The 13,376-nt window shown below is 42.3% G+C and overlaps 1 protein-coding gene across 1 annotated transcript in view; it reads right to left on the bottom strand.

Annotated features, from left to right (window-relative positions):
• The window catches only part of dnah2 (dynein, axonemal, heavy chain 2), a 100,719-nt gene that overhangs the window by 23,523 nt on the left and 63,820 nt on the right, over positions 1-13,376 (bottom strand). The window contains exons 65-74 of the mRNA XM_029525894.1: positions 13,101-13,265; positions 12,838-12,960; positions 4,798-4,946; positions 4,560-4,626; positions 4,055-4,205; positions 3,834-3,982; positions 3,569-3,702; positions 778-922; positions 476-675; positions 195-321 (exon numbers count right to left, since the gene is read on the bottom strand). Of these exons, the coding sequence (XP_029381754.1) occupies positions 195-321; positions 476-675; positions 778-922; positions 3,569-3,702; positions 3,834-3,982; positions 4,055-4,205; positions 4,560-4,626; positions 4,798-4,946; positions 12,838-12,960; positions 13,101-13,265 (1,410 nt within the window). The remainder of the gene's footprint in view (positions 1-194; positions 322-475; positions 676-777; positions 923-3,568; positions 3,703-3,833; positions 3,983-4,054; positions 4,206-4,559; positions 4,627-4,797; positions 4,947-12,837; positions 12,961-13,100; positions 13,266-13,376) is intronic.

Below are 13,376 nucleotides of genomic sequence, written 5' to 3'. Positions count from 1 at the left end.
TATTCTGTTATGGCTGTGGCAAGTTTGGAAAAACACATTGTGAATGAATGTGTTGTCTATGAAGAGAAGCACAACTTATTCATGGTTCTAAATTTTATGTCTGTAAGTGTTTTGAAAATACAACATTTGTGTTGATGGATGATGCAAAATCAAGCAGTCAGCAAGATGTTTATGTGTGTTGCATGTTTTCTTACTAGTCCTCCTCGGAGAAAGAAATTGTATTCATCCATGTTTAGCTTGCCCGCAACCTCAAGGATTTTTACACACATCTGGAAGCTGAAGAGTAGCTTATGAGCCTCAAACAGACCTTGACATGTGTACCTGAAAAGAATAATAGAGTTAGTAACAGTAACTGACAGTCATATTTGACCATCTCAAGAAACAGGTTTCTTTCCATACAAAACCTTTACAGCAATTTACCCACAAATGACCTCATGCAAAAACATATGCCTATTCTTAGTGCATCCATGCTCACCTGTATACTGCATACGTGTGATAGTCATTGAGTTTGGCAATTCTTTCCTCCAGCTTGTGGCTCCGCTTGCTTTTTTCTATGCTGAGGTTGAAGAGGTTAATGTAAGCATCCAGAGAAAACTGGTACATTGGATTAATGTGCCCGAGATCATTTAGGATGAAGAAGAGAATGGAGGCTCTCTGGGCACATGGACGGTAGGCCTGTTGAGTCAGCACATAATCATGACATACAGTATCTATAAATGAAATTGTGACCATTGCACCAACCCCCACTGCCCCTATCTCTCCATCCATATACCTAACCTCTCTAGCAGAGTCAATCTTAATTTCAGTCTTTTCACTGTTCTCCAGCTGCCTTGAAACCTCAGTAGCCATCGCTTTAGAAGTCTGCAGGGTGTTTACTAGCTGCACGTTGTCTAGTAGTGAGCCAGTTGCCTCATTCAGCAGCCTGATAGAGTAGATAAGGACAAAGAAAAATGTAACACACATTGAAAATGAAAGTAGAAATGAAAATATTTGTATTTTTTATTTTTCTTTACCATATCTTTATTTTAATGTATATTTTCCAACCCTAAGCTTTCATTTGAATTCTTGAATGCTTATTGGATTTAAGAATATCAGGTGATGTTTGTGTAAGGAGGGGGGATGTGGCCGAAATAGATCAGCCCCCCTATATTAAGGTGTGCATAATTATTAGGCATTTTTCCCATGGAAAATGGCCATTTTTATGACTCTGAAAAGTCAAAAACTATAAAATGTCTTTCATGCACCAGGGATGCCAAGATATTGGGGCATGATCACAGAACCATCAAACGTTTTATTGCAAATAGTCCAAAGGGTCTAGAGAAACATATTGAGAAAAAAAAAAAAAGATGCCACTTAACTGCCAAAGATTTGATAAGAAGAAAACATGAAGATACCAGGAACCCATTATCCTCCAGTGCTGTCATATTCCAGAATGGCAAATTAACTGGAGGGCCAAAAGTACAAGGTGTTCAGTGCTCAGAGACATGGCCAAGGTAAGTAAGGCTGAAACTGACACTGACACCACTGACATACCAGTTGAAATGTCAAGAGTGGGCCAAGAAATATATGAAGAGCGATTTTTCAAAGGTTTGATAGACTCATGAGAGCACCCACAGTGACACTTCACAGACCAGATGGATGAGCCCGTGGGTGAATCAGCAATGGGCACAGAGCTCCATTTCAACTCAGACATAAACAAGTTGGAGTTGGTGTATTGGTATAGGCTCGTATTATTCAAGATGAGTTTGTTGGATCTGGGCAGTACTGTGGTATAGTAGTCAGCGCTTGCTCCACAAGGTTGCAGGTTTGGTTCCTGGGCCTGGGGCCTTTCTGTGCGGCGTTGCATATTCTCCTCATGCTTGCGTTGGTTTCCTCCAGGCACTCTGGTCCAAAGATATGCATGTCTACAGTACAGGCCAAAGGTTTGGACACACCTTCTCATTCAAATGAATAGGAAAGTGTGTCCAAACTTTTGGCCTGTACTGTAGGTTGATTGGTGACTCTAAATATCCTGTGGGTGTGATTGATCGTTTGTCTCTGTCTATGTCTGTGTGTTGGCTCTGCATTAGACCTGTCCAGAGTGTACCTTGCCCTCACCCAATGTGAGCTGGGTTTAGCTCCAGCACCCCTGCGACTTGGAAACTGATTTAGGATTTCAATTTCCTAGGAAAGCCGAAATCTCACTTTTACTTTCTTAAATATTCTAGTTTGAGGTTTAATAACATTTTTGGTTGGCCAAGAGCACTTCAGTTGTCCAACAATAAAATCTATCATGAAAAATACCGAAGGGCAATGATTGATTTTGTGATTGTGTCATCTGATCTGAGTCGGTTGCTGAAGCTGCTGTGGGGAGCTGTGGCCTCAAGGTTTTAGGTTTAAGGTTTTAGGAGGGTCCGGCCGATTGTCGAACTTCAGATTGAAGAGGAACAATGCGGATTCTGTCCTGGTCGTTGAAAAACAGACCAGATCATTACTCTTGCACGTATCATGGAGAGGGCCTGGGCGTATGCCCATCCAGTCTACATGTGTTTCGTAGACCTGCAGAAGACATGCGACTGGGTTCCCTGGGATATGTTGTGGGAGGTGCTGTGGGAGTATGGGGTGAGGGGGGGCTCTTCTGAGGGCCATCCAATCCCTGTATTCCCAAAGCGAAAGCTGTGTCCGTGTTCTCAGCAATAAGTCGGACTTGCTTCCAGTGGGGTTGGCTTCTGCCAGGGCTGCACTTTGTCACCAATCCTGTTTGTGATTTTCATGGACAGGATACAGAGGTGTAATCGTGGGGGAGGAGGGCCGCAGTCCGGGGAGCTGAGGGTTACATCCCTGCTTTTTGCGGATGATGTGGTCCTATTGGCTCCATCGGTCAGTGACCTCCAGTGTTCACTGGACAAGTTTGCAGCCGAGTGTGAAGTGGCTGGGATGAGGATCAGCACCTCTAAATTGGAGGCCATGGTTCTTAGCAGGTGGTGGACTGGTGGACTGTGTACTCCACAGATACCTGTGCCAGAAGGCAAAGGTATCTATCGGTCAGTCTTTTTTCCTACCCACACCTATGGTCATGACTGAAAGAGAGATATCGCGGGTACAAGCGGCCGAAACGCCGAAATGGTTTTCCTCAGGAGGGTGGCTGGATTTTCCCTTAAAGATAGGGTAAAAAGTTTGGCCATCTGGGAGAGACTCGGGGTAGAGCTGCTGCTCCCTCGTGTGGAAACGAGTCAGTTGAGGTGGTTCGGGCATCTGATAAGGATGCCATGGGACGCCTCCCAAGGGTTAGGGGTTAGGGTTAGTGTTAGAGTTAGGTGTTCCTGGCATGTCCAGCTGGGAGGAGGCCACAGGGGGGGCCGAGAACCAGGTGGGGGGATTATATCTTCACACTGGCCTGCGACCGCCTTGGGATCCCCCAGTCAGAGCTGGCCAGTGTGGCCGGGGAAAAGGAAGTTTGGGGTCGTCTGCTGGAGCTGCTTGCCTAATAACTGTACACGCAGTGTAAGCAAAGTTATTCTCTCTGGATGGCCATTCCTACTGCTTTTGTATACTTTTTGAAGTCAATATGTACAAAAGGTAAAACAACCTGAGGACCTCGTCCTCCAATTCCTGTAAGTTTTTCTTTCCGGAGGCAATGCTGATCACCAAAGAGTCTTTCTGTTCTTCTAGATCTGGACGTTCCTTACGTACTACAACTCCTAATAGTTGGGCCTCTAGTCCCTGTGTAGACACACACACACACACACAGATACACAGAGATAGAGAAATGCACAACAGTTAACTAGTGTTAAAATATACAGAAAACATTTATTTACATTTAAACACAAAAACAGATAAACAGATGAACAAACCTGCTCCTTGACAGCGAAGTTGACTATGGTAGTCTTTGTAGAAATTTCTGGTGTGAAGTGCGGGTTTGACATTTTGGTGGTGATGTATAAACGAAATTCTGGATTGTACTCCACCTCCTTGTCAGCCAGCTTCAACAAGAGCCTGCCACCTATTAGAAAATATTTTCTTCATAAAACTGAAATAGCTCGAATTTTAATTTATGTATTTGTGTGTGCCTGACCTATCAGTGTAAAGGACTTGTTGAGAACAGGATTCAGGGTTGGGTCCAACTCCTCCTGGATGTTCTGCAGTAAAACAGGATTCCCAAACTGAATGGCATTTTCTAGCACCCGTAGATAGTCTGGCATTTGAAAGTCTATAACTTTTAAGCGCTGCACATGTGGACACATAGATGTAAGAGAGCAGAAAGAAAAAAAGATCAATACTGTGTATACAACACTGAATCAACAACAGCTCTTTTGCAAGACAGACCTGAATATAGCTGTTGAAATAGAACAAAGAAGAGGCACAACTAAAACAAGGAAATACATCTATAACAGAAACACATAAGCAGCAAAAAAAAAAAAAGCCACAAACATCTTCATAATGTCCAAAATACATTTGCACATTCTGCATTCCCACTTTGAGTTTCTTATGCAGAAGCTTAAATATCTATCATCACCAGAAATTGAGCCATCCAACAAGAAATATGAGACAAGAATACGCTTGGCTCGGTTTAGACTTACTCTGTTCATCTCCATGTTCTTGATCCACTTCAAAGCTTGACCTTGAGGATCCACCATCAATGGCCATCTGGAGAGAAAAAAACAAACAAACAAAAAAAAAAAAAAACACAGAAGGATGAGTCAACTTCCTTGCATGAAACACATATTTCATGGCATAAACACAACTGAACACAGTCTTATTGCGCAACAATTTCTGAAATCTATTTAAAAATGTATTATTTTGTCAAAATATTTTGACCTGTTTCCACGGGTGACAATGACTCCATTCTCAGTGGAGAATGCATCAGAAGGTAGGCCCTGAAAGTTCCACTCCTTCACTGTTGTAGGTTTGGAAAGAAAAACTGCAAAGTTGAATCCTGGTGTGCATGGGATTTCCAGGTCCCTTACCTGAGTAAGGGAAAAAGAGCAAAAGGTATTAAGAGAATGTGGTAAAATATGGGATCGGATGACACATAATCACAAATAGTTTAACTCTAATATTTTAAAATGATAAAAAACTGGGAATAAATTAATGAATAAACTTTATGACCGAATTGATAAACATGTTAGCAAGGTTATGACAACGAGGCCAAACAACACTATTTATATGCTCCAAATTTGCCAGTGTGTGTGGTCGGAAGGTTCAATGAATCTCAGCTTTCATAACTATTTCATCATGCGTCTTTTTAGTGGAGGAGTAATTGTGTTTTCATCAGAAGCAATATGCCAAAACAACCACCAGGGGGTGCTTTGAGTAGGAGGATGCCACCGTAGGGAGCAGTGAATACAGGAGGTTGGGGGTGCACAGAGTTGTTCCGGAAGTAACCGGCGAAGGAGTTGTCACAAAGCTGGTGTTTCAGTTTAATTGGTAACTGATAAAAGGTGACCTTAAAGCAAATTCTCTTCAAAGTCTTTCATAATTTTTACATACATAATCACCTGTGTTTAACAGTCACCTATTAAAACCCAAACGCCGAGTTGACTGACGCTGTGGTGTGTGCCAGAGAGAGAACGGCGAGAGGAAGTGGTGAATCACATCAAAAAAACGTTACTTTCTGATAGTTTCACAGCGGTTATGATCAACAGCTCAAATAAACTTCCCCACACATTTCCATTCAACCCTGGTGTGCTTTTGCAGGGTTAACAGCACATTGCAGCAACATTCAGATATAAAACAATGATGGAGTGGATTGGAACAGTAACTTTCTCCTGAAAAAAATCAGAGGAAAAGATGACATGTAGAGCTAACGTCAGGAGAGGTGTGACTATTTTTCTTACACAGTGGGGCTATTTTTATTGGTTAACATGTATTTCTGATTAAATAAAAACTACATGAAATACATTGTGCATTCCTTTTTCATATTTACATTATTGTTATTATATATTATTACCATTTTATGAAAGAAATACATCACTTCAGGTCATGGTGTATTGCTTAATTATATGATTCAGATATTATAACAGATATTATGTTTATAATAGTTTAGCACAAAGAGCCCATTTGTACTTTCTGCTCTTAACAAAACAGGCCTACAATGGAGAAAGACAGTCAAGAATCTGAAAAGTGCCTCAGAGAAAAAAAAAAAGGCAGACAAAATGCAAGCCCTGTCCCCTTCTTTCACAGCAGTTCAACTTGGAGTCAGTTCTCTGTGTGAGCAGGAAAACTGTTTCCAAATGAAGCACTCTCACTCACACACACATACAGCACAGGCCAAAAGTTTGGATACACTTTCGTATTCATTGTAATGAGAAGGTGTGTCCAAACTTTTGGCCTGTACTGTATGTGCATGTGTGCACGGAAGCAGCTTCATGATTCTTTTTCTGTTCACAGAATTGTTTTGCAAAGTTGTGAAAACCAATCTTTTTCAAAGTTATTTTGTCAATTAAAAATCCTCTCTGAATGATGTAACTGATGAGAATAATTTTCAACAAATATGCTTGTATGGGCTTTGAAACGTCTATAGACTGTGTGTAGTTGTTTCTCTCTCTGCTTAGCCATGGCTGCTGCGAGGAAGGAAAATCCCAACTTCAAGAGTCTTTATATATTACTTTATAGGCTAATTTTGGCTAATTAGTCATATCAGATATTATTATATTCTTATATTTAAGCAACATCCAGTCAGGTCGTGATATAGGCTTACAGGGAACTGGGACAATAATTCTGGCCAGCAATTTTTATTTTATCAGTTAACAAATGTTCCAAGCAAAATCAAACAAACAAAGAAAGCACAGGTCCAAGGTCATCTAGATAACTGAGGAACATATAAAACCCAGTTTGATTTTAACATTTTTCAGTAGATATCATTTGCGTTTCTTTAAGTAATTAAACTAAATGTTTGCTAAAAAAAAACAAGCAAAAAAAAAAGACAGACTTTAAGATGACTAAGAAGTGGATCAGGATCAGATTTGAGTTATTATACAGATGTTTGAGCATTTTTAAACTGAATCAACTAAAGCTGCATAAAGCTCCTCCTGTGTTTTCAACAGCATGATGTAGGTGTTTCGCATTCGGAGGTTTGAGGTGGAGTTGCAGGGTTGAGTGGTTTATTTGTCCTGTTGAACGTAACTGCTGTGAAACAAACATGACATGAAATATCTGGATGTCCAAACAAATCTCTGTTGATTCAGAATGCTGCTGCACAAATATTAACAGGATCTAGGAAAAGAGATCACATCTGTGTTAGCTGCTCTTCATTGGCTCCCGGTGAGATACGCTGTAGAATTTAAAGTCCTTCCATTAACATATAAAGCTCTTAATGGCCAAGCTACAACATATCTCAGAGAGCTCATAGTTCCTTATTGTCCTAGTAGGCCACTCTGCTCCCTAGATGGAGGTTTACTTGTGATTCCTAGAGTCTCCAAGAGTAAATCTGGAGGCAGATCTTTCAGTTATCAGGCTCCTCTTCTATGGAACCAGCTTCCAGTATTGGTCCGGGGGGCAGACTCCTTAGCAATTTTCAAGACCAGGCTTAAAACTTTTCTGTAAGACAGAGCTTATAGTTAAAAAGTTAAAGTCCATCTACTCTTTAGCTATTCTGCTATGGGCCTAGGCTGCTGGGGCAGAAAAGAGGATCAACATGACCGAAATTCAGATTCAAGGAGCGGAAGAAGCGATTAAGGAGCTGCTGAAACTGCAGATACACCTGGATGCAAGGCTGACAGATTTACAGGGTTACTCCAGAAGAGAAAACATTAGAATCCACAGAGTTAAAGAGCGAGCAAAGGAGGACTCTCCATCGATGGTGGGTTATGTTGAACATTTGCTGTGGGAGGGTCTGGATCTCCAAGACTCCTTTGAACTGCGAGTGGAGAGAGTTAACCACGCCATGACAACAAAGCTGCCACTGGGAGCTCCACCAAGGTCAATGGTGGCTAAATTGTCAAACTACAGGATGAAAGAGGAATTAATGAAGCTGGCTTGGCAAATGTGGCTAATTCAACTTCATGGAAAAAGTGTTAATTTGGATCACGCCTATGTGCTTAATGTGAAAATGCTAAAGGAATATGCAAAAGTGAAATCAGTACTGAAGGAGAAGAAAATCAGATTTCCAACTCCATACCCCAGCCCGGATAAGCGTGTTCTACCCAGAGGAGACAATGCTATACAGATCAGCGGAGGAGGCAACCGGGGACGTGACGAAGAGGGGGTTCTCGGTTTCATTAACACCCAGAATCTCTGTTGGAGCAGATTCAGAAGTTCACATGGAGCACCAGCAGGAGATTAGGGAACAGAGGGATCTAGGTATCAGTGAGGAGGAAGGACAGACTGCAAAAAAGTACTGTGCATTACAGGAACATTTTACAGGCTATAACTAAAAACATACTACCCTCACACACCGGTTGGTGAGGGAGGATTTTCCTTAAGGCCCTCTTATCATCAGGGTTTTATAAGGGTTGAGATGAAGACCTCACGATTGGAAGCCTTTTTTTTTTCAGGTGTTACTGTCTTTACTGAATTCCTCCTCATGAAGGGGCATGTTTTACTGCCGTTCTTTGCCGCTTTTGGGGTGTTGCCTGTGATATATTTAGTTAATGGTGATTATTTGTGTTGGTGATCTCTACTAGTTAATGATCTAATAGCTGATCATCACATTGATTTATTTTGTATTGCAGAAACCTGGCTGCAGCAAGATGAGTATGTTAGTACAATGTATCGAGATATTTCAGTCAAGCTTATTAATCAACCCTAGACCAGAATCTGGCTGTAGGTCTTTTGAAAACCTCACTCTTAGTCTTTCCCACTCAAACTGGAAAGGTGAAAAACTAGTTCTGTTAGTTACAGTATACCGTCCACCTGGTCCGTACTCAGAATTCCTATCAGACTTTTCTGAGTTTATATCAGAGTTAGTACTCAGTACAGATAAAATCATTATACTGGGAGATTTCAGTATACATGCAGATGTAGAAAGTAGTTCTGAGCTTCTTTCCTTACTAGACTCAATTGGCTTTTCCCAGCATGTGAATGAACCCATTCACTGCTTCAATCATATCCTCGATCTTGTTCTAAGACACAGCATTGAAGTTGACGAGATAACAATTCTTCCTCAAAACTGTCTTTTGACTGACCATTACCTCATTATATTTGAGTTTACTTTAATTGACTGCACAGCATCAAGGAATAAATTCGGCTATAGAAGATGCTTATCAGAAGTTGCCGTGGCTAAATTTAAAGAGAACATTCGGTCATCATTTCCAGCAATGCCATATGTAAATTCAAATGAGGATTTCCCATACACAGGTTGATGACCTTGTGATTAGCACTATGGCCAACTGTGTTCACATCTTGATGATACTACCCCTCTCAAAAAAAAAAGTAATAAAACAGAGGAGGCTGGCTCTGTGGTGTAATTTCCAAATTTGTGCCTTAAAGCAGACGTCAACGAAAATACAAAGATGTTGGCATTCCAGTAACTTGGAGGAGTCTCACCGAGCCTGGAAAGAAAGCTTATCACAGTGCTAGAAGCTCATATTACTCAGCACTAATAAAAGAAAACAAGAACAACCCCAGGTTTCTCTTCAGCACTGTAGCCAGGCTGACAGAGAGTAATAGCTCAGTTGAAGCAGTGATCCCCTTAGCTCTCGGTTGTGATGATTTTATTGGCTTTTTTATGGATAAAGTTCTCAAAATCAGAAAAAGAACTCATCAGCTCTTACCTACATTAGACAATTATCTTCTACTGAATACAGTAACTCCTCAAACAACTGCAACGCCAATTGTACATCTGGAATCATTCTCATCTCTGAATCTCTCAGAGCTACTCTCTTCATCTAGACCATCAGCCTGTCTATTAGACCCAGTACCAACTAGCCTCTTTCAAGAGTTTTTTTTTTTTTTTTCAATTTAATTTAGCTGAGCTGAGGTAGTCTGGGGAAAAAAGGCTGGATGTAGTTTTCCTCCAAGAAACCCACAGTGATCCTCTGAACAAAACAGAATGGGGCTTATGAAAGGTAGGGGGAAGCATGTTCTCAGTCATGGCTACAATTTAAGTGTTGGAGTTGTTTTATTCTACCCCACCCTTAGCAGTGAACATCTTATCTAGCACTGAGATAGAGAGGGGCAGGGGGGTCATGATGAGAACAGAAATAGGCTCTTCTGTTTTTAACTTAATTAATGTGTATGCTCCTAACCACGGCCCTGAGTGCCTTGCGCTTTTCCAGCTGGTGAAGGACAAGCTCAGCCTGTGTAATCAAGGGGAGTGTGTTACTCTGGGGGGACTGGAACTGCTACACTGACAGGGTGGACAGGACAGGACAGGAACCCCACCCTCAGTCCTCCTCTGGACCAGCTGCTGAGGGAGGCTGATCTGATGGATGTATGGAGGATGAAGCATCTGTCTGTCAGGCAGTACTCCTGGGTAAAAGTGTCAGATGGTAGGGTCAGTGCAGTGAGGCTGGACAGACTTTACACCTCTGCTGCTTTTACTGCAAGTGTTATTCGCAGTAAGATCCTCCCTGTTGTTTTTACAGATCACCATTTAGTGTCAACAGAGCGGTTTTTATCTCCCACCCAGAAATCCTCATCATTCTGGCATTTTAACATGAAGCTTTTACATGACTACATATTTTCTGAAAATTTTAAGCATTTCTGGTTTGTTAGAAATCCATGAAGGAGTCTTTTCCCTTCCTTAGTCAGTAGTGGGAGGTGGGCAAGAGTCAGATCAGGGTCTTTTGCCAGCAGCACATAGCCTACTCAACGGCTAACATCAGGAGGGCTGTGGAGTAGCTGGCAACAGAGATCAGAGTTGGAGAGTGTGTCTTCAACCGACATAGATACTCTGGCCTCCAGAAGGCAGCAGCTGAGCTCTTTCCTCCATGAGAGAGCCAAGCTCGCTTTACTGCACTGAAGGATATGGATGCTCTGACCAGCTTCTTCTTAAGCCTGGAAAGAGTCGAGGCCCACAGGAGGCAGATGGTGTGTCTCCGCCTGCTGGACAGAAGGTTGACCTCCAATCTGGCAGAAATGAGGAGGCACACAGTGGAGTACTACTCTGACCTGTTCAGAGCAGAGAACTGCAACATCAATGCTGCTGAGGAGCAGCTGGACAACCTTTCTTGGCTGAGCCCAGCGGACTGCGACAGCATGAGCTTGGATCTATCTCTGCAGGAGCTGACCTCGGCCACCACCCACATGGCCTCAGGAAAAGCTCCAGGGATGGATGGCCTGCTGGCAGACTTTTTTAAGCACTTCTGGAACTTATTGGGACACGACCAGATGTTAGTCTTTTATCAAAGGGAGTCTTCCTGCTTCCTGTCACTGTGCAGTCATCTCCCTGCTGCTCAAGAGAGGAGATCTAAAAAACTGGAGACCTGTAGCTCTTTTATGTACTGACTACAAGATCTTAGCCAAGGTTTTATCCAACACTGAAAGGTTTCATTGGACACAGTCATACTGTGTCCCAAACAGATCCATAAGGGATAATTTGTTTTTAGTGAGGGAAAGCTGTGCAAGTGCAAGCTAAGTTTTCAAAATGGATATGGTTGCTACCTCAGCTGTTCTACAGGAGAAGAGCTATGATGGTCAATAACCTGGCCACCTCATTCCTCTGGCACAGACTGCAGGTACCGGTGCCTCCACCGGACCTTGTGGAGCGACTGCAGTGGCTCCTGGTGGACTTCTTTTGGATGGGATGTCATTGGGTGCGAGCGTCAGTCCTGTACCTCCCTGTGGCAGAGAGGGGGCAGGGCCTGCTTAACATCAAGTCCAGGACTTCAGCCTTCAGACTGCAAGCAGATCAGAGGCTGCTGTATGGACATTCCCCCTTCTGGTCAGCATTGGCAAGGATCAAGGATCATACATCACCCCAGCACTGAGAAGAACTGTCCCTTCTGCCCTGTACCTGAAACCCTCCAACATCTGGTTGTGTCCTGCCCCCGTCTGGCAGGGATGTTCGAGCTCCTGAAGGAGTGGGTGGAGGGGCTGGCAGAGACCTTCTCGCTATATTTTTGTATTCGGACCAAAGTACACTCTCAGGAAAAGACAGTCCCTGGTTTTAATGAATTTTAGCTTTGCAGCTGCCAAGTTGGCAGTTTGGAGGACAAGAAAAAACCAGATGAGGGTTCAAGTCCAAGTCCAAGTCCTGAGTTGCTTTCGATTCAAATGTTGGCCCGATATTACTGTGACCTGTGTGAATGAGAATATACACAGACAGACGTATGCGTCCTAGACACACGACTATTTATTTCAGAAACTTTTGTAAAAACTGACAAGTGCTGTCTATTTGTTGTGTGTGTGTCTGTGTGTGTTTGCGTCTGTAAATTTGCCTGTGTGTGTGTCTGTATATGTGACTCTGTGCAGAGCCCTGAGTCACTAATGAATATGTGAACCATGAAAAATTATAATAATTGTTATTATTATTATTATTATTAATTAAATGTTAAAAAAAATGATGGAAGAAGTTTATTTGCCGAAAGAAAGTGTATTAATCATGCATGCAAGAAGGAACTCAGAGTGTTCAGTTTGTTTACCAGGGAGGCAAGTTTGAGTGAACTGTGTTAAAAGTGAAACCGAAGTCCACGTGTAAAATCCTCCAATAACTGTTGGGCTCCTTTAAGTGGGTCAGTGCCAGGTATAGTTCTGTGGAGATGGCATTCTCTGTTGAGCAATTTGATCAACAGGGAAACTGATGCTTCCCCAGGTCAGGAAGCATGGTGTTGCAGATGTGTGACAGATCAACCTTTCTCAACACACTTCATGACTATTGGTGTCATTGCTACAGGCCAACTATCTAGTCAACTACAGTATATTGACTAGCTAGTAACAGTAGAATGTGCAATCACATTAAAAGCTTTGTTGTCTCACCTCCTTTATCCAAATGGAAAGTAGCTCATCTCTATAGCTGGAGAGGAAGGGTCCCATGTAGGACAGGAAAGATGCTCCTAGCAAACAGTCTCCTACAAGGTATCCCGTGTTCTCCTCGAGACCCTGAGGCATAGACATATACGGATTGTACAGGCACTATATGGTCTGTTTTTTTCTAGACTGCCCCAACAAAATTACTAGAAGGACATTGCCTTTCAAGTAAAGATTTTCAGGCCACAGCATGCTGTATATGTAAAACCTACAGCAACTCTCTCCTCCCAGCGGATTCTTTCTCCTGCCAGTCCAGTCACCAGTTTGTCAGCTCGATCCAATTTCACTGCCATGTCATGTGATTTTTTCCTCAAGTTCTGCTTCATAGCCAGTTTCTCATTGTGCTGCTTTTTCAGCTCCTCAAGTTTCTCTGCCACCTGCTCTCAAACACACAAATAATTATATTGGTCTTGTCAGGTGTTAAGTGGAGAAAATAATTATATACTGATGAATTCATATTTAAACTTAGGTTGGCATGAGCTTGTTGT

Source organism: Echeneis naucrates, chromosome 18 (genome assembly GCF_900963305.1).
Source record: "Echeneis naucrates chromosome 18, fEcheNa1.1, whole genome shotgun sequence".
NCBI classification, from domain to species: domain Eukaryota; kingdom Metazoa; phylum Chordata; class Actinopteri; order Carangiformes; family Echeneidae; genus Echeneis; species Echeneis naucrates.
Note: the sequence above shows the minus strand (reverse complement) of the source record. Positions and strands in the feature narration are given on the sequence as shown.